General features: G+C 42.2%; 1 protein-coding gene across 2 annotated transcripts in view; it reads left to right on the forward strand.

Annotated features, from left to right (window-relative positions):
• LOC140198027 (piezo-type mechanosensitive ion channel component 2) overlaps positions 1–20,886 on the forward strand; it is an 835,978-nt gene that overhangs the window by 595,171 nt on the left and 219,921 nt on the right. For both annotated transcript variants that reach the window (XM_072258850.1, XM_072258859.1), the window contains exon 5: positions 14,948–15,110. In XM_072258850.1, coding sequence (XP_072114951.1) covers positions 14,948–15,110 — 163 coding nt within the window. The remainder of the gene's footprint in view (positions 1–14,947; positions 15,111–20,886) is intronic.

The following is a 20,886-nucleotide window of genomic DNA, read 5'->3' on the forward strand; positions in this document are numbered from 1 at the left end:
TGATTTACTGTCCCTTTCAATCCCATTCTCCTGCCTTTTCCCCATAACATTTGACGCCCTGACATAAAAAACCTAAATGCCTCTGTTTAGATACACTCAGTAATTTGGACTTCACTGCCGTCTGTGTCACAAGTTCCACAGATACACCATCTTCTGACTAAAACTTGCGCATTATAGGAAACATCTCCACACATCCACTTTATTTAGGTCATTCAAGAACTGATAGGTGTCAATGAGATTCCCCGCTCATTCTCCTAAACCCCAGAGAGTACAAGCCCAGAGCCATCAGATGCTCCTCTTTGTTAACCATTTCATTCCTGGAATCACTCTCCTGAACATCCTCTGGACCCTCGCTAATGCCAGCAATCCCTTTCATAGATAAGGGGCCCAAAACTGCACGCAATACTCCGTGTGCTGGCTGACCTAAGCCTTATAACGCCTCAGCATAATATATTCTTGTCCTCTCAAAAAGAATGCCAACATCACAATTGTCTTCATTACCACCAGCTCAATACGCAAGTTAAGGAATCCTGCACAAGGATTCCCAAGTCCCTTTGCACTTCTGATTTTTTAATTTTTCTTCCATTTAGAAAATGATCTATGCTTTAATTCTACAGAACTGTATGGCCGTATGCTTCCCTACACTGTATTCCATCTGCCCATTCTCCCAATCTAAGTCCTTCAGCAGAATCCCTTCTTCGACACTGCCCCCACCCATCTCTTATTGTCTGCAGACTTGGTTTAGCCACAAAGCTGTAAATTCTGGCATCCAAGTCATTGAGAAATAAATGAAAAGAAGCGGCTGCCGACTCGGACACCACTAGTCACGGGCAGCTAATGAGAAAAGGCCCCCTATATTCCCACAATTTGCCTCCTGCCAGTCAGCCAATGTTCTATCAATTCTAGTATATTTTCTGTAACACCATGGGCTCTTATCTTGTTAAGCAGCCTCATGTGTAGTACCTTGTCAAAGGTCTTCTGAGAATCCAAGTAAAGAACATCCACTGAGTCTCTTTTGCCTTTTCTGCCTTTTATTTCTGCAGAAAACTTCAATGGATTTGTCAGACAAGATTCTCTCTAAAGGAAACTATACTGACTTCGGTCTATTTTATCAAATGCTTGCAAGCACCCTGAAACTTCATCCCTTATTAATAGAATTGAACCCTAGGGAATAGTCTATCTGGTCCAAATGACTTATCCACCTTCAGAGATTCCAGCTTCCCAAGCACCTTCTCCTTACTAAATAGCAAATACCCTCGCTTCTGATCACTGACACTCTTGAATTTTTTGCATACTACTAGTGTCCTCCACTGTGAAGAAAGACACAAAACACTTATTAAGTTCATCTGCCATTTCTTTGTTCCCCTTTACTACCTCTCCAGCACATTTTCCAGTGGTCCAATATCAACTCTAGCCTCTATTTTACTCTTTATATAGCTGAAAAATATTTTGGAATCCTCCTTTATACTATTGGCTAGCTTACCTTCATATTTTGTCTTTTCTTTTCTTATGGCTTTTTGGTTGCCTTCTGCTGGTTTTTAAAAGCTTTCCAATCCTCCAACTTGTCATAAAGTTTAGCTCTACTAGCTGCCGTCCCTTTTCCTTTTATGGTGTCTTTGACTTTCCCTGTCAGCCACTGTTGCCTCATCCACCCTTTAGAATACTTCTTCAACTTTGAGATGTATCTATCCTGGGCTTTTTGAATTCCCCATAAACACCAGCCATTGCTGTTCTACTGTCATTCCTGCTAGTGTCCAGTTCCAATCAACTTTGGCCAGCTTCTCTCATGCTTTTGTAATTCCTTTTACTCTGCTGTAATACTTACACATCTGACTTGATGTTCTCCCTCTCAAACTGCAGGGTGAATTCTATCATACTATGATCACGGCCGTCTAGGGTTCTTTTCTCCTAAACTCCCCAATCAAATCTGGTCCATTACACAGCACTCAATCCTGAATTGCCTCTCCCCTAGTGGACTCAACCATATGTTTCTTTAAGCGCCCATCTTGTAAGCATTCTACAAATTCCCTCTCTTAAGATCCCGCATCATCCTGATTCTCCCAATCTACCCACATACTGAAAACCTGCATCACTATTATAATCTTGCCCTTTTTACGGGCCTGTTCTATCTCCCATGATAATTTGTATCCCAGGTCCTGGCTACTATTTGGAGGCTTGTATATAACTTCCATCAGGGTCTTTTTACCTTTGCAGTTTTTTAACTCCACCCACAAAGATTCTACATTTTCCTATCCTATGTCACCTCTTTGTGAGGATTTGATTTCATTCTATGCCACCAGAGCCATCCCCTCGCCTCTGCCTACCTGCCTGTTCTTTCTATACAATGTGTATCTTTGTATGTTAAGTTCCAAACTATGATTTTCTTTCAGCCACGACTCAGTGATGCCCACAACGTTGTACCTGCCATTCTCTAACAGTGTTGCAAGATCATCTACCTTATTCCATACTCTGCATGCATTCAAATGTAACCATTTCAGTCCTGTATACATCACCTTTTTTAATTTTGCTCCCATGTTACACTTCAATTCATCCCACTGACTGTAATTTTTCCTTATCATCTGCCTATCCTTCCTCACAATCTCACTGCAAATTCCATCTACTCGTACACTGACTGCCCTATCCTTCACCCTATCCCTCCAGTTCCCATCCTCCTGCCAAATTTTTTTAACCCTCCCCAACAGCTCCAGCAATCCTGCCTGCAAAGATATTGTTCCCCTTTGGGTTCAGGTGTAACCCGTCTTTTTTGTACAGGCTGTACCTTCCCCAGAAGCGATCTCAATGATCCAGAAATCTGAATTCTGCCCCCTGCGTGAATTCATCAGCCACACATTCATCTGCCAAATTATCAGTTCTTTCTCTCACTGACAAGTGGCACAGGCAGGTAGTGATCTGGAGATGACTACCCTGGAGGTCCTGCTTTTCAGCTTTCTCCCTATCTCTCTATATTTTCTCTGCAGGCCCTCATCCCTCTTCCTACCTGTGTCGTTGTTACCAAGATGTACTATGATTTCCAACTGCCCACCCCTCTCCCTTTAGAATGCAATGGACCTGACCTGAGACATCCCTGACCCTGGCACTAGGTTTCTTTTTCATGTCAGCTGAATCTCCTATCTGCTCCTCTAACTATGGAATCCCCTACTACTCCACTTCTCCACACTTCCCTTCTGAGCCATAGAGCCAGTGTCAGTGCCAGACTCATGGTTGCTGTGGCTCCACTCCCCCACCCCCCATACTCCCAACAGTATCCAATGCGATATACTTATTATTGAGGAGAATGGCCTCTCTCTCCCCCCCTCTCCCCTCTCTTCCCCCCCCTCTCCCCCCCTCTCTCCCCTCCTCTCTCTCCCCTCTTCCCACTACCCTCTCCCCACTCCCATCCCCCATCCCCCATCCCCCATCCCCCTCCCCCTCCCCCTCCCCCTCCCCCTCCCCCTCCCCCTCCCCCTCCCCCTCCCCCTCCCCCTCCCCCTCTCCCTCCCCCTCTCCCTCCCCCCTCTCCCCCTCCCCCTCCCTCTCCCCCCTCTCCCCCCTCTCCCCCCTCTCCCCCCTCCCTCCCCCCCTCTCCCCCCTCCCTCCCCCCCTCTCCCCCCTCCCTCCCCCCCTCTCCCCCCTCCCTCCCCCCTCCCTCCCCCCTCCCTCCCCCCTCCCTCCCCCCTCCCTCCCCCCTCTCCCCCCTCTCCCCCCTCTCCCTCCCCCCTCTCCCCCTCTCCCTCCCCCCTCTCCCCCCTCTCCCCTCTCCCCCTCTCCCCCCTCTCCCCTCTCCCCATCCAGGCAATACTCTCACTCAGCAGAAATCTATCTCCTCATCTTACTTCTAGTTCTTTTGTGACTTAACCTTAAAATAGCGCAAATTAAGTCATATTGAAATACTGTACCATAAAACATTACTTCATTTTTTGCTGAACTTTTAAAGTTTTACATCTGTTTTGAACCAACTTTATTGCAGGAAATTCATGTATAAGGCCCTTTATTGTGAGCACAGAGCCAAGATGTGTTTGGATTCAAAGACTGACGAGGTGGGTGAAAGCTTGAGGAGATTCAGGCATGCTGTAGTTACCTGTAGGCTAGGAGTTTTCTCTGTCCATTGCAAGATTTTATATTACTGATTTCTCTTTCCCAATGAGTTCAGTCCGCAGAAAACTCCATCTTCAAATCATTATCTGCATATCTGGAGAACAAAAATACAGAGTCTCTTTCTGGAGGAGCTAAAGTGCCAGATTTCTTTCCTATCTTTTCAAGTATTGACAGCATTCATTTTAAACTGAATAAAATAGTGAAAATTGCTGCTGTGTTAGCTCATAAACCAGCAGAGAGTGGAAGTGGTTGAGTCAGGTATATTAGCAGACATCCCACCTCTCCCGGAAGTTCCAGGAGTCTCCCGCATATTAATAGTGGCTCCCTGATGCCCGCAAATTATATACAATATCACGGAAATCAATTTTTTTGAGAGCGAGCGAGAGAAAGCAAGAGCACAAGCAAGCAAGAGCGCGCGAGCGAGAGAGAGCAACCACGAGAGAGAGAGAACACGCCATGGCAGAGTGTTCCAAAAAAATATATAAAACGTACGTCACCCCAGACTACAGTAAGGTGTACCCCCGCCTAATGGGTCAAAATAATGACAGTGTTGCTCGCTGCACTGTTTGCAACAATGACTTTTCCATTGCCCATGGTGGGTTAAGACTGTAAAAGACATGTTGAGATGAGTTTAACAGCTGTCATTTGTTCATTAGCATAGCTAACGTTTTTTAAACTAGCTGGCTAGCTGCTAAGGAGCTACTCTATTGCAGACATCCCACCTCTCCAGGAAGTCTCCCGCAAAATTGATGGTGCTACCTCCCTGAAATGAGTTTTTGCAGAGTGGGTTGTCTGTATTAGATACAGTTACGAACTATATGGACAGATATATAAATGACAAGAGTTTAGAGGCCTATGGATCAAGTGCTGGGGAATAGAATTAACTTGAATATACAGAATATCTTGGTCTGAACGGGCCAAAAGGCCTATTGCTATGTTGTACAGGGCTATGATGTTATGGTTCCAAACTGAATTTGGCTTTTATAACTGTAGAAACAAAAGGAGCAGAAAGTTAGAGTTAAAAACTGGGCAAAGCACAGTAGCAGCTGATAATTATTAACCTGTTAGGGGAAAAGATAATTGTAAAGTTAATTGTTATTAAGAAGACCCTCAGCATGCTTTGATCAGTTTCTCATGTTTTCTGCTGAATTGTTTTTTCCAGTATAGAGTCTTTTGCAGAGACAGGTAGAAAACAAAGAGGTCACTGGGCAGAACACAGTCCAGTTATTTGCCTCCCATTCAAGCTCAGCACAATGGGTCGGCAGGTGACTGTGTCACTGAGTTGTCTACAGACTTGTGGGATTTTTAAAAAATCTTTTCCCACGAGTGTAGCCCTAACAAGGATGCAATGGCAAAATATTGGACTTGTATCTCGTAGCCATTGAATCCCCTTGTAGCAGCTGTGGAATTTAACTTGGACTAATCAATGTCAAAGGGTGATTTAGAAAGGTGTGTAAAATTGAGGGGCATAGACAAGGTGAATGTACACAGTTTTTGCCATAAGAATTAGTTTTTTGCAGCAGCAGCTGAGCACGTTACAAACATGACAAATGTAAATTACAATCTCAAGCAAATATATATTAAACACAATTTACAAAACAAAATAAACAAAAGTAAGCATAACACGAGTGCAAGTTGAGGAAACTATACACTCAGTAGCCACTTCATTAGGCACAGGAGGTACCTAATAATGTGGCCACTGACTGTATCGTATGTTCATGGTCTTCTTCTGTAGCCCATCCACTTCAGGATTCAACATGTTGTGTGTTCAGAGATGCTCTTTCGCATGGATGTTTCAGTTACTGTCACCTTCCTGTCACATTGAATGGCCATTCTGAACATTCAACCTGACAGGAAGTCTGGCTATTCTCCTTTGACCTCTCTCATTAACAAGGCATTTTCAATAACAGAACTGCTGCTCACTTGATGTGTGGTGTTTGTCATGCGATTCTCTGTAAACGCTAGAGATGGCTGTACATGAAAAACTCAGGAGATCAACAGTTTCTGAGGTAATTAAACCAACCCGTCAATGCTACATAACTCTCTGACTTCAATTGAGGAATAAAAGAGTGGCAATCCCTTTACTGGGATTGTGCTACAGGCCCCCAACAGTCAGTGTGAATTAGAGGAACAGATATGTAGGCAAATCGTAGAAACATCAATATGGTTACAATAGTAGGTGGGGGAGGTTAACTTTCTCAACATTAATTTGTATTACCATAGTGCAAGGGACTCAGATGAGTTGGAATTTGCTAATTGCTTCCAAGGAAGTTTTCTGAGACAGTCTCACTGAAGATGGGCTGTACTCAACCTGTGTGTTGCTAGACAACACTCTTGCATGTTGACTCCCCAGTGAAACTGGGAAATGAAGTGTCTGCAAGGGAACGCTTTGGGAACAGTGACTTTCATTCTGTAAGCTTCAGGGTGGTTATGGAAAGGGATAAGTTGGTCCTCAAGTTAAGGTCTTGAATTGGGGAAAGACTGAACTCTATAGCATGAGAGGGCCTGTTGAAAGTAGAGTCATAACAGATACTTGCAGGTAAAATGACAACAGACATTTGGAAGTCCTTTAAAGGAGAATCGGTGAGAGCTCTTCTGCCAAAATGATAGACAAAGGTGGCAACGTTAGCAAACCTTGGATGACAAAGGATATTGAAGGCTTGATGAAAAGGAAGGACATGGCCAGGATAGGCAACTGGGATTGAGGGCATCTATTGAGGAATTAACAACAAAAACAAGAGAAAATTTCCAGGTGCTGGAAATCCAAGCAACACACACAGAATGTTGGAGAGTACAGCTGACGTATTGGGCCGAATCCCTTTGACAGGATTAGTTCAGCACTAGCAACAGTTCGGCAAAGCATTTTGGGCTGGAGGGCCTGAACTATGCTGTACTGTTCTATGTTCTATGACTATAGAGAGAATTGAAGAAAGAAATTAGGCGGGCAAAAAGAAATCACTGGCAAGAAAGGGTAAGGTGAATCCCAATACGTTCTGTATCTCAAGGAAAGTGTGTAGTCACGGAAAGAGTTAGTCTTTTTGGGGATCCATGGGGTAATCTGTGCATGAGGTCAAGAAAAGTATGTGAGGTTTCTTTTCTTTTTAAATCTTTTTACTAATTTTCCAAAATTATAAACAGAATAACAATATTGATACAGAGATTGGAATTATTTTATTGTTGATAAACATGTACAAAAAAGACTTCAAATAATACAGGTGTAATAGACTTCCAAACTCTTAATATAGTTAATCATAGAGAAAAAAGAAATAAAAAAAAAATAATGCAAAGAACCCCCCCCCCAAAAGAAAACAAAAAAATAAAACTAAATACAAACCCAAAAAGAAAGCAAATGGAACAAAACAAGGCTGGACCAATATCTTGAATGGAATACATTCAATAATATCGTCAACTCCACTCCTCTATTCATATATTTTAAGTTAATAAGAAGGATTCGGAAAAAGTCAATTTGACATCATATGAAAATGTTGAATAAATGGCTTCCAGGTCTCTTCAAATTTAACCGAAGGATCAAAAATGTCACTTCTAATTGTACACGCAAACACAAGGAAATCTGCAGATGCCGGAAATTCAAGCAACACACATCAAAGTTGCTGGTGAACACAGCAGGCCAGGCAGCATCTCTAGGAAGAGGTACAGTCGACGTTTCAGGCCGAGACCCTTTATCAGGACTAACTGAAGGAAGAGTTAGTAAGAGATTTGAAAGTTGGAGGGGGAGGGGGAGATCCAAAATGATAGGACAAGACAGGAGGGGGAGGGATGGAGCCAAGAGCTGGACAGGTGATTGGCAAAAGGGATACGAGAGGATCATGGGACAGGAGGCCTAGGGAGAAGGAAAAGGGGGAGGGGGGGAAACCCAGAGGATGGGCAGGGGGTACAGTGAGAGGGACAGAGGGGAAAAAAAAGGACAGACAGAAAAAGAATGTGTGTATATAAATAAATGACGGATGGGGTACGAGGGGAAGGTGGGGTATTAGCGGAAGTTTGAGAAGTCAATGTTCATGCCATCAGGTTGGAGGCTACCCAGACGGAATATAAGGTGTTGTTCTTCCAACCTGAGTGTGGCTTCATCTTTACAGTAGTGGAGGCCGTGGATAGACATATCAGAATGGGAATGGGACGTTGAATTAAAAACTATGGCCACTGGGGGATCCTGCTTTCTCTGGCGGACAGAGCGTAGGTGTTCAGAGAAACGATCTCCCAGTCTGCGTCGGGTCTCACCAATATATAAGAGGCCACATCGGGAACACCGAACACATTATATCACCCCAGCTGACTCACAGGTGAAGTGTCGCCTCACCTGGAAGGACTATCTGCGGCCCTGAATGGTGGTAAGGGAGGAAGTGTTAAGGGCATGTGTAGCAATTGTTCCACTTACAAGGATAAGTGCCAGGAGGGAGATCGGTGTGGAGGGATGGGGGAGACGAATGGATAAGGGAGTCACGTAGGGAGTGATCCCTGCAGAAAGCAGAGAGGGGGAGTGAAAGATGTGCTTAGTGGTAGGATCCTGTTGGAGGTGGCGGAAGTTACGGAGAATAATATGTTGGACCCGGAAGCTGGTGGGGTGGTAGGTGAGGACAAGGGGAACCCTATTCCTAGTGGGGTGGCGGGAGGATGGAGTGAGAGAAGATGTGCTTGAAATGGGGGAGATGTCATTTGAGACTTGACAAGGTACTACATACTGGATAATCCAGAGGATTAAGGCACATGGAATCCAAAGTTAGCTGCTGGATTGAGAATTTGGAGACATGGGATAGTGATGGAAGATTGTTTTACTGATAGGAAGCTTGTGACCATTGGGATACCACAGGGATCAAGCTGGATCTTGTTATTTGTGGTATATATTGATGATTTGGATATGAACCTAGGAGGTACAATTAATAAATTATTGGATTACATGAAAATTGGGAGTGTTGTGGATAGTGTGGAAGGTTGTCTAAAGCTGAAATGAGTTGGGCTGAGTGTTGGCAGATGGAAATTAATCCTGATAAATATGAGACAATACATTGGTAGGACTTATGCAGTGAATGGTAAGACATGAAGAAATGTTGTTGAATAGAGTGACCTTAGGGTTCAAGTTCATCAATACTTGAAAATGTCAACTCAAGTTGAGAAGTTATGCTAAAGCACATGGAGTATTGCATTTATTCTGGTCATCACCCAAGAGGAAGGATAAGTTTGTGCTTGAGAGAACGCAGAGGAGATTCACTAGGATGTAGCTTAGAATGAATAACTCTTTTTAGAGAGAGAGAGAGAGAGAGTGTGTACCTGGAGCAAAAAATCTTTGAGGCGACTTGACTAAGGTGCATAAAATTATAACAGGCAAAGGTGAAGGTAGATCATCATAATTTTTTTACCCTTAGAAGAGGTATCAGGAATATGAGGACATAGTTTTAAGGTGAGAGAAAGGAATTTGAAAGAGGAACTGAGGAAAAATTGTTTTACACTGAGCAGTTGATTTGTGGAGGTGATGGAGTCAGATGTAATCACTGCTTTAAGGGACGTATAAATTGACAAATAGTCAAGGCAGCACTGCAAATGGGATTACTGTGTTTGGGTTTAAAAAAAATAGCAATATATGTAATGTGGTGGGCTGAATAATCTATTATCCACACAACTGTACCTTTGAGATTTGTTTACAAAAAAATTAGTTACTCTGTGTCAACCCAAGGAATTATTTAAATCGTTTAAACAGCTTGTCCTCTCACCTTTTTATTTCCTATAATGGAAAAGTAAAACTGAAATAAATAGCTATCAGGGAGGAAATTTTACCATGATTAAAGTTGTACTCTGCACGAAGGAAGATGGCTATGGTTGTCATAGGTAAATCATCCTGGTCCCAGGAGATCTCTGCAGGAGTTTCTCAAGTTATGGATGAAGATAAACTACCTTCAGTAGTTTCATCAATAACGTTTTGTCCATCATAAGGTTTGAGGTGCAGATGTTCTGACGAAGGGTCTTGGCGCGAAACGTCGACTGTACCTCTTCCTCGAGATGCTGTCTGGCCTGCTGCGTTCACCAGCAACTCTTATGTGTGTTGCTTGATGTTCAACAATTGTTCAGTTGTTCAGTTCCATTTGCAACTTCTTAGCAAGTTACAGTCACTTTCTTGCTAAAATTCACTATAATTGGTAAGTAATGTTTGTGCTGCAAAAGTGCTAAACAATTACTATCTAGGATTTTGGAGTACCTGGGTTTCATCACCTAAGTTACAGGGAAAGGTTGAACAAGTTGGGTCTTTATTCTTTGGAGTGTAGAAGGTTGAGGGGGGACTTGCTAGAGGTGTTTAAAATTATGAGGGGAATTGATAAGAGTTGATGTGGATAGGCTTTTTCCATTGAGAGTGAGGGAGACTCAAGACCTGAGTTGAGAGTTAAAGGGCAAAAGTTTAGGGGTAACATGAGGGGGAACTTCTTTACTCAGAAAGTGGTAGCTGCGTGGAACGAGCTTCCAGCAGAAGTGGTTGAGGCAGGTTCGATGTTGTCATTTAAAGTTAAATTGGATAGATATATGGACAGGAAAGGAATGGAGGGTTATGGGCTGAGTGCAGGTCGGTGGGACTAGGTGAGGGTAAGAGTACGGCATGGACTAGAAGGGCCGAGATGGCCCGTTTCCGTGCTGTAATTGTTATATGATTATATATGGTTATCTCAAACGGTGGAGTCAACCCTTGATATTAAAAGGTATTGACATTGTGATTCTCCCTCCATCACAATCCAGAATCACTGGAACTCTGCAACCTCAATGTTCTTGTTACATATCCTGACATGAAGTTATACCATTGATCCTTGATCATTGCTGGGTCTGAATCCTGGAACTCCTCACTCAATGGCACTATGGAAGGTTTTCACCAGAAAGATTGCAGTGGTTCAAGGCCACAAAATGGTCTTACCAAGTAAGATTGCCACTTGGTGTCCTAAATTAAGATTACCCCCATCAGAGAACTTTTACTGAATGCATTCTGGAAATTTGCCATTTCTACATGCTGTGTACTACAACAACAAATATGATCAAAGTCTTACAAAGGTTTTTCTGTTTCTTAGTAAGTTCTGAGTAGTCAGACAATCACGCAAGTAAAGTGGCAATGTTGTGATGTGAACTGACCACGCTCACTGGAGTATGCAGACTCAGTCCATGAGGGGTATCTATTTCAATCTCCACCTTAGAAGTAGTCAACAGTTGAGATGTGAAACAAATGCCAGGAATCAAACTTAGGCACCAGTTGGCTTTGCACACAATTGTGCTTTGATGAATTTCTTTAGTTTTTTTTACTCTTCTCTCTTGACCCTTGCCATGAAATGCAGTTCAACGTCTTATAATGGCTGCATCTCCAATTCAACACATGAATTTCCTCCATTTACACTAATTCAAAACAGGTGATATGCAAAGCCAAAATTTAACATATCATGAAACAATAGTTTGATTTATTGTGGATTTTTTTAGATGTGTTAATTTTCTATATGTTCTGTGTGTGCTGTATATGTTGTGTCTGATTGTTGGTACTATGTTTTACACCTTGGCCCTGGAGGAGACCTGTTTTGTTTGACTGCATTCATTGTATGGTTAAATGACAATTAAACTTGAACTTTTCAGTTTACCCTCCCTGAAAACTATATTTTCTATTTCTTGGAATGCATTTCAATGGTTTGGATATTAGTCATGACTGAAATTTAAAATTCAAGGGCTTCCATGACACATACTCCCTATTCCTTATCTAGCCAGAAATGCTGCTCTATGACTCGGAAATGCATGTGGGAATAAGCAGCCAATAATTTCCTTATCCATTACCATCATGAATAACTTCAATTTAGCAACGGTGGAGAGGAGAGCACTCCATGGGGAAGCACTTGGAGAATGGGCGATAGGAGCAGAATATGTTAAGCACAACAGAGCCTGAGCTCGTGCACAATAACTGTTATGTGCAGCTCTTTTGCAGACTCAGTAGTTAAGCATAACACTGCTATTCTGTGGGCTCAAGGAAATCTTATCCAGACGGGACTGTGAAATCTTGTGTGAATGTTTGTGGATGACTCATACTATTTTTATTGCTGTGTTTGCAGCAGACAGGGTGAAAGATATCCTGCCAATATTTGTCCACATTGCAAAACAGATGGAGAAATGAATACGTCTTTTTAGTGTGAAGGGCAGTTTGTTCTCTTTTGGTTTCCTTTTAAAAAAAATATGCTTCATCTCCCAGCTCTGTTGATTTTTACTTCTGTATTAAAACCAAGCACTTTATTAACATTTGCAATGTATATGTGAAGGTCTTGATTTCACATAATGATTGAATATTCAAGAAAATGCTATTCACTCTTGGCGACTGAATGAAATATTAACTTAGAACATCACTCATTCTGCTGTGAGGGCTGGGTCAGTTGAATCGTGCAATGTACTCTCACTGGGTTATTGTTCAAAACTATTGCTCTTGTGCCACGATGCGGCCACCCTCAGGGTGGAGGAGCAATACATATTCTTTCTGGGTAGCCTCCAACGACGGCATGAATGTCCATTTCTCCTTCAGGTAAAAAAAAATTTCTCCCTCCTCCCCCACTTCTTCCATTCTCCATTCTGGCCTCGTACCTCTTCTCACCTGCCTATCATCTCTCCTTCAGTCTCCTCCTCCATCCCTTTCTCCTATGGTTCGCTCTCCTCTCCTATCAGATTACTTCCTCTCCAAAGCAACGCACACAGAATGGTAGAGGAACTCAGCAGGTCAGGCAGCAGTTATGGAGAAGAGCAAACAGTCAACATTTCAGGATGAAACGCTTCTTGAGTGCTGAGGAAGGGTCTCAGCCGAAATATCAATTGTTCACTCTTTTCCATGGATGTTGTCTGACCTGCTGAGTTCCTTCAGCATTTTGTGCGTGTTACTTTGGATTTCCAGCACCTGCAGAATTTCTTGTGTTTGTGATTTATCCTTACTCTCCAGCCCTTTATCTTTCCTACTCACCTGACTTCACCCACCACCTTCTAGCTTGTCCTCCTTCCCCTCCCTCCCCCAACCTTTTTATTCTGGCATCTTCCCCCTTCCTTTCCAGTGCTGAGGAAGGGTCTCGGCCCAAAATGTCAACTGTTTGTTTGTTTCCATGGATGCTGTCTGACCAGCTGAGTTCCTCCAGCATTTTGTGTGTGTTACTTTGGATTTCCAGCACCTGCAGAATTTCTCATGTTTATGATTAGTTTCTTATCTGTTGCAAGTTGAGGCCATATATTAGTTTCTTTCCAATTTACCTTTCCTTTTCTAGCAATCACTAAAGCACATGGGTTAGCTGGCCATTATCAGAGCGGCTGTTAAGGTCATCTGCTGCATACAAATTAGATGTTAGATTTCCCTCAAAAGAGTACACCATTGGTTGTGTAGTACTTTGGGGCATCTTAAGATTGGAAATATCTTGTATAATTGCATTCTTTACATATTTAAGGAGATGTTTGACAAAAGTATGAGGGGAAAGGAGCAGAGCTTTATACTGATAGAGTAGATGCAGAATGACTAGAGACCTGGAGCGAGCAGTATAACTACGGGCATCAGCTGGGTGGGCAGTACTTTCTTTATGCTGTATGTCTTATGTTAGCCAATGTACTGTTTTTGAATAAATAAATACAAAATTAAAAAAAATGTGTTCTACTTCCACCCCTTGTTCAGATATTTCTTTGCATCAGTTAAGTAATAAAATATGATGAAGAAGAATTTGTGTCTGTCCCTGGAATATCATTGTTATTTCTACATGTGATGCCAACTCCCATTTCTACCACACCCTAATGTCCTCTGGACCCTTCAGAACTAATTCATAGCTGGTGAAGGACCATATGGATTAAGTACAGTTGCTGCTGTAATCTAAGGTATAAAAGAAATATGTAATGTGAACATACAAAATGGCCCCTTGGCCTCTTGAGCCAGCTTCTCTATTCAATAAGGTCATGGCTGATCTAACTGTAACCTCAAATCTTGATTCCTGTCTATCGAGTAATCTTTCACCCTCTTGATTATCAAAGATATATATTCAAAGGCATTGATTCTATTGCAGAGTGAAACAATGCTGCTTCTCTTACTTAGGAGACCAAATATTTGTATGCTTTGACCCCTTGTTCCGGTTCTTTCTCGAGAGAAAATATTCTTTTCAAGTCCACCTTGTCAACCTTTCCCCATAAGACTACATGCCGTGCCACTAATGCCAGCCATCTATACTCCAAGATCCCACAAACAACTAAGTAATAAGCAGGATTTTTTTTTGGTCGAGCTAGTCAAAGAACTATTAGAATAGTCTGGTGCAAGCATGTTTGCAATTAACTACTTGTATCTTTCCAACAGGTTTGTGCTGAAGGGAATATGTTGGAATTTCAATGGCCTTTTGTAGGACATTCTCAGAAATCCCCACATGGTTCCATACTCATCTGTAACCTGCTGCTGCAAGGCATTGGGAAAACAAGAGGAACATTGGAATGTTGTTACTGCTTGGTTGTAATCTGCCAGTGCACTTTGCCCTTCGGTTAGCAACAGTGCCCTATATTGGTTGGGAATACTGTCTGGTTTGGGGTTCTAAGAAAAATAACAGATGGAAGCACCTCAAAGAAAAGGATTCCAGCTGATTCATGAAGCTCTTGAGTGTTAGATGAAAGCTTGTAATCAAGATTATGGTCATTTTACTTGGATCAGGAACTATTGTTTCAGTTTTATATCTAGTGCCAGATTAGCAGCATTGCCAGTTTTATACTGCTAGAAACTTTCAACCAAGTTTTAATGCTCTATGTAAAATGCAAGTATGTCTAACCAGAATGCTATGTTAAAGTAAAAATATTCATATTTACTTAAGATGCCTATCTTCTTTCTTTACAGTGTGAGTGGGGCAGATGCTGGGAACATTATTAGACTCTTTGCTCCAGATGTTGGAATGTTTGTTGCTGGCTTGGCTACATGGCTCGTCTGTAAAAGTTTAGTTCAGCAACCACCAACAGAGGACATGGCACAGTACAACCCAGAGTTCCAGAGTGAAGAACTGGTAATTTTCTTTCTCTTTGCTTTCCCTACATCCTGTTTCCTGAGACTTTAAAGAACCTTCTTTTCAAAACCCATGAGCTGCAAAGCAACACAGTAGCGGAGCAGTTAAAGCAACACTATTACATCTTGAGGTGTCGGAGTTCAGAGCTCTTTCCTGAGTCTGTGCATCCTCCCAGTGGAATGCATGGATTTTCTCCAGGTGCTCTGGTTTCCTTCCACACTCCAAAGACGTATCAGTTGGTAGGCTAATTGGTCATTGTAAATTGTCCTGTGATTGGCCTAGGGGGTTTCTGGGGCTGGGCGGCTCAAAGAGCCAGAAGGGCCCACTGTGCACTGTATCTCTAAATAAATAATAAAATGAAGCTATTGTATTGCTGGCCCCCTGTTTATATGTTGCATTAAAAGCGGATGGTTAATAGGCATGCATTTGAAGTAGCTGTGACATTTGCAGTTTAGTTGTGATGCTGCTTGAAGCTGTCTTCCTTGTCGCTGCAGAATTTGGTTGGTGTCAGCTGACTCATTGAGTTAAAGAATTCAGTTTGTCTAAAGAAAATCTATACATGAGAATCAGAACAAAAACAAAAAAAACTGGCTGAAGAAAATCTGAAATAAAAACAGGAAATGCTGGAAACATGCAGCAAGTCAGACTGTCTGTAGGAAGAGAAATAGTTCATGGTCAAGTATATGACCATTTATTAACTTTTTCTCTTTCTACTGATGCTGCTCATCCTGCTGAGTGTAACATTTTTTTGTTTTTACTTTAAGTGTAAATTAATAAATTCTATGCTGCTGGGAGAGTCTAATGCAGCATTGCAATGACAAATCTCCATCTGCCATCTAAAGAAAAATGCACGAGGTAATTATTGAGTCTAGAAATGGGTGAGTGTAACAGACGTCCTATTTCTAAAGGAAGTTTAAATGTGTGAACTTCATCTCATTTAGCATCAATGAATGCCACATTGACTGACTTGCAGTATAAGGATGATGCTTATTTTTCCTGCACTAAAGAGAAATTCTTGCATTTGCATAGAACTTATTAAACACTCTTAAGAAGCCTCAGAGTGCTTTAAGGCCTATGGACTACTTTCTGAAGTGTGTTCATTGTTGTAACATGGAAAGTGAAGAGGAGCATCTTTAATCAAAGTTGTGTTTCCCATGCCATTGACACGAAGCTGCTGCCTCCCAGCTTCAGTGACCTAGGTTTGATCTGACTTCCAAAGCTGTCTGTGTGGAGTCTGCAGGTCCTTCCTGTGGCTGTGTGGGTTTCCTCTGGGTGCTCTCGTTTCCTTCCATGTTCCAAAGATGTAGGGGGTGATAGATTGGCCACTGCAAAATACTCCTCCTGTGCAGGTGAGTGTGGAATCTTTTAGGAGTACATAGAACATAGAACATAGAATAGTACAGCACAGTACAGGCCCTTCGGCCCACAATGTTGTGCCGACCCTCAAACCCTGTCTCCCATATAAACCCCCACCTTAAATTCCTCCACATACTTGCCTAGTAGATAGGAATGCGTGGAGAATAAAATAGTGTTAATTTAACGTTGGTACAGATTTCATGGACTAGAGGGCACACTTTCTATGTTGTATAAGTCTCGAGCATCAAATGTTTTTGCATTTTGAATTGTTTTTGCCATTCCCTGTTAGGTTTTAGTAAAGGCAACTCGTTTAACAGTGTAAACTTAAGTTTCTAGTATTAAAATTGAAATATAAAATTGATTTAACGCATTTCCTTTCTAGGTTACAATTTAGTTTTCAGATTTAGCCTATAAAATGGTGCCTCAGAAAATAAGATGATGTGCAACACAATTTTATTGCTTCTGTCTAGTACAATAATTATAGTCCACAGGCACTAGTCTTTGAAATGGAGACTTTGGTCACTTCTGGAGTACTTACTAATACTCTTGCCTCATGTGCACAACTATTTTTACGGGGAGAATGTTTACTATAACATAAGCTCTCTGCTTTATGGGAATGTCAGCGTTGCAGGAACTCACACAGTGGCTGAAAATTTGTTGAAACTTGAACAAAGGAAGAGAAAGGATCAAAGTATGAAAGAAAAAACAGAAGAGAAGACAAAAAGAAATTGAGCACAAGGGAATACAACTAAGAAAACAAAGAAAAACAGACGATTGCTCATTAAATACTTCAGTTTATGTGAGAAAAAAATCCCTAGGATGGCATCCAGCTGCTTATTACTGTTTTTGGCTCCACTAAACCTATCCGAGTCCATTGTTTTGGATGATCTTTCTTACTGTGAATATTTTTCTGACATTATTTCTAATTTGTTTGGTGTTTTGGTGTGTTGCTTATCCACTGCAGCTGAAACAGTATTCCATGCATGTCTGTTGAGGGGGTTACTGTGGAGTCCAGTTTTCTGAACCACAATGTCTTGGTCCCTGCTTACCTCTGCTGCAGAAACCTCTATCATGCCGATCTGGAATTGACTCTTCCAACAGTGCCATGATCAACGTTCCATCCATCCTCTATTTTCCATAAACTGTAGTTCATCCAAAATCTTGCTGCCTTTTCCTGATCTGCATTGACCCACAACCCCCCATTTGTTATATTGGCTTCTAATTAAGCAGAATTTTGAAAAGTCTTCCATCACTTCTGCTCATACAGTCACAGGGTAATACAACATGGAAATGGGCCCTTCAGTCCAGTCCTTGAGCAGGCCAATCCAGGTGCCAACTTTCCCTTTTAAACCTTTACTGTATCTCGAACCACCTTCCAACCCTATGGCCACAGAACTATAGAAACATGGAGACTGGATGAGTAGTTGGCCCATTGGGACCCTGCCAGTCAGTGGTGGAATTTGGTTTAATCACATTGCCTAGGTCTTATCCCACAGCCCTGAAGGTTATGGGTTTTCAACTATTCATCCAGGCACTGTTTATATTAAATATGGTGAGAACTGCTGTGAATGAATTATTTTCCTCAGTTCCCTCTTTAAAATTTTCAAACAATTTAACTTAAATCAATGCAACTTGTTACTGACCTCAGTCTCTATTTTACTCAAAATTTCTGGTAACACCTGCATAAATCTCCTCTACACTGTCTCTGGAGTCACTGGAACTTTCCAGTGATATGGTGACCAGAAGTATATGCAATGTGCCAGCTGTGGCCTAACTAATGCTGTATTCAGTTCTAGTATATCCTCCCTGCTCTTGAATTCCATGTCACTTACATTAAAAGCACATATCTTGTCTGTTCTCCAAACCACTGTAAAACAGAACTAATGTTTTGGAGCAAAGGCCTTTGTTCAGAACTGGAAAGAAAGAAAGCAAGTTGCAGAGTGGGTCTGTTAACACTGCTTCTCCTTCCATAGATCCAGTCTGACATTCTAGTGTTTCCATCATTTTTGGTTTTTGTTTCAGGTTTTGTCGTTTTGATTTTAATCACCTGATCTACCTGTCCTACCACATTCTGGGATTCATTTACATCGCTATTCATCACCTGATTTGTTTGTCCTCTGAGAAATCTTTGCTCTTCCAACCCCAATCACTTCACCATCAGCAGTCTTGTTTGCAGCCCCATCACTCTAAGCTAAGTAGAAACGTAGAAAACCTACAGCACAATACAGGCCCTTCGGCCCACAAAGCTGTGCCGAACATGTCCTTACCTTAGAAATTACCTAGGGTTACCCATAGCCCTCTATTTTTCTGAGCTCCATATATCTGTCCAGGAGTCCCTTAAAAGACCCTATCATATCCGCCTCCACCACCGCTGCCGACAGCCCATCCCACGCACTCACCACTCTCTGCATAATAAACTTACCCTTGATTTCTCCTCTGTACCTACTTCCAAGTACCTTAAAACTGTGCCCTCGCGTGCTAGCCATTTCAGCCCTGGGAAGAAGCCCCTGACTATCCACACGATCAATGCCCCTCATCATCTTATACACTTCTGTCAGGTCACCTCTCATCCTCCATCACTCCAAGGAGAAAAGGCTGAGATCACTCAACCTGTTCTCATAAGGCATGCTCCCCAATCCAGGCAACATCTCCTCTGCACCCTTTCAATGGTTTCCACATCCTTCCTATAGTGAGGAACCCAGAACTGAGCACAGTACTCCAAGTGGGGTCTGACCAGGGTCCTAAATAGCCGCAACATTACCTCTCGGTTTCTAGACTCAATCCCATGATTGATCATGGCTAATGGATCGTATGCCGCTTAACCACAGAGTCAACCTGCGCAGAAGCTTTGAGTGCCCTATGGACTCGGACCCCAAGATCCCTCTGATCCTCCACATTGTCAAGAGTCTTACCATTAATACTATATTCTGCCATCATATTTGACCTACCAGAATGAACCTCCTCACACTTATCTGGGTTGAGCTCCATCTGCCACTTCTCAGCCCAGTTTTGCATCTTATTAATGTCCCGCTGTAACCTCTGACAGCCCTTCACACTATCAACAAGACCCCCAACCTTTGTGTCATCAGCAAATTTACTAACCCATCCCTCCACTTCCTCATCCAGGTCATTTATAAAAATCATGAAGAGTAGGGGTCCCAGAACAGATCTCTGAGACACACCACTTGTCACAGACCTCCATGCAGAATATGACCCACCTACAACCACTCTTTGCCTTCTGTGGGCAAACCAGTTCTGGATCCACAAAGCAATGTTCCCTTGGATCCCATGCCTCCTTACTTTCTCAATAAGCCTTGCATGGGGAACCTTATCAAATGCCTTGCTGAAATCCATATACACTACATCTACTGCTCTACCTTCATCAATGTGTTCAGTGACATCCTCAAAAAATTCAGTTAGACTCATAAGACAAAGCCATGCTGACTATTCCTAATCATATTATGCTTCTCCAAGTGTTCATAAATCCTACCTCTCAGGATCTTCTCCATCAACTTAACAACCACTGAAGTGAGACTCACTGGTCTATAATTTCTTGGGTTAGCTCTACTCCCTTTCTTGAATAAGGGAACAACATCCGCAACCCTCCAATCCTCCGGAACCTCTTCCGTCCCCATTGATGATGCAAAGATCATCAGCAGAGGCTCAGCAGTCTCCTCTCTTGCCTCCCACAATAGCCTGGGGTACATCTCGTCCGGTCCCAGTGACTCATCCAACTTGGTGCTTTGCAAAAGCTGCAGCACATCCTTTTCCTTAATATCTACATACTCAAGATTTTCTGTCCACTATAAGTCATATCTACAATTGCCAAGATCCTTTTCCGTAGTGAATACTGAAGCAAAGTATTCATTAAGTACCTCTGCTATCTCCTCCAGTTCCACACACTTATCCACTGTCACACTTGATTGGTCCTATTCTCTCATGTCTTATCCTCTTGCTCTTCACATACTTGTAGAGTGCGTTGGGGTTTTCCGTAATCCTGTCCACCAAGGCCTTCTCATGGCCCCTTCCGGCTCTCCTAATTTCATTCTTAAGCTCCTTCCTGCTAGCCTTATAATCTTCTAGATCTCTATCATTACCTAGTTTTTTGAACGTTTCGTAAGCTCTTTTTTCCTTCTTGACTAGATTTACAACAGCCTTTGTACCCCATGGTTCCTGTACCCTACCATCCTTTCCCTGTCTCATTGGAATGTACCTATGCAGAACTCCACGCAAATATTCCCTGAACATTTGCCACATTTCTTCCATATGTTTCCCTGAGAACATCTGTTTCCAATTTATGCTTCCAAGTTCCTGCCTGATAGACTCATATTTCTCCTTACTCCAATTAAACGCTTTCCTAACTTGTCTGTTCCTATCTCTCTCTAATGCTATGATAAAGGAGATAGAATTATGATCACTA

The sequence above is a fragment of the Mobula birostris genome, chromosome 1, assembly GCF_030028105.1.
Source record: "Mobula birostris isolate sMobBir1 chromosome 1, sMobBir1.hap1, whole genome shotgun sequence".
Taxonomy (NCBI): Eukaryota; Metazoa; Chordata; class Chondrichthyes; order Myliobatiformes; family Myliobatidae; genus Mobula; species Mobula birostris.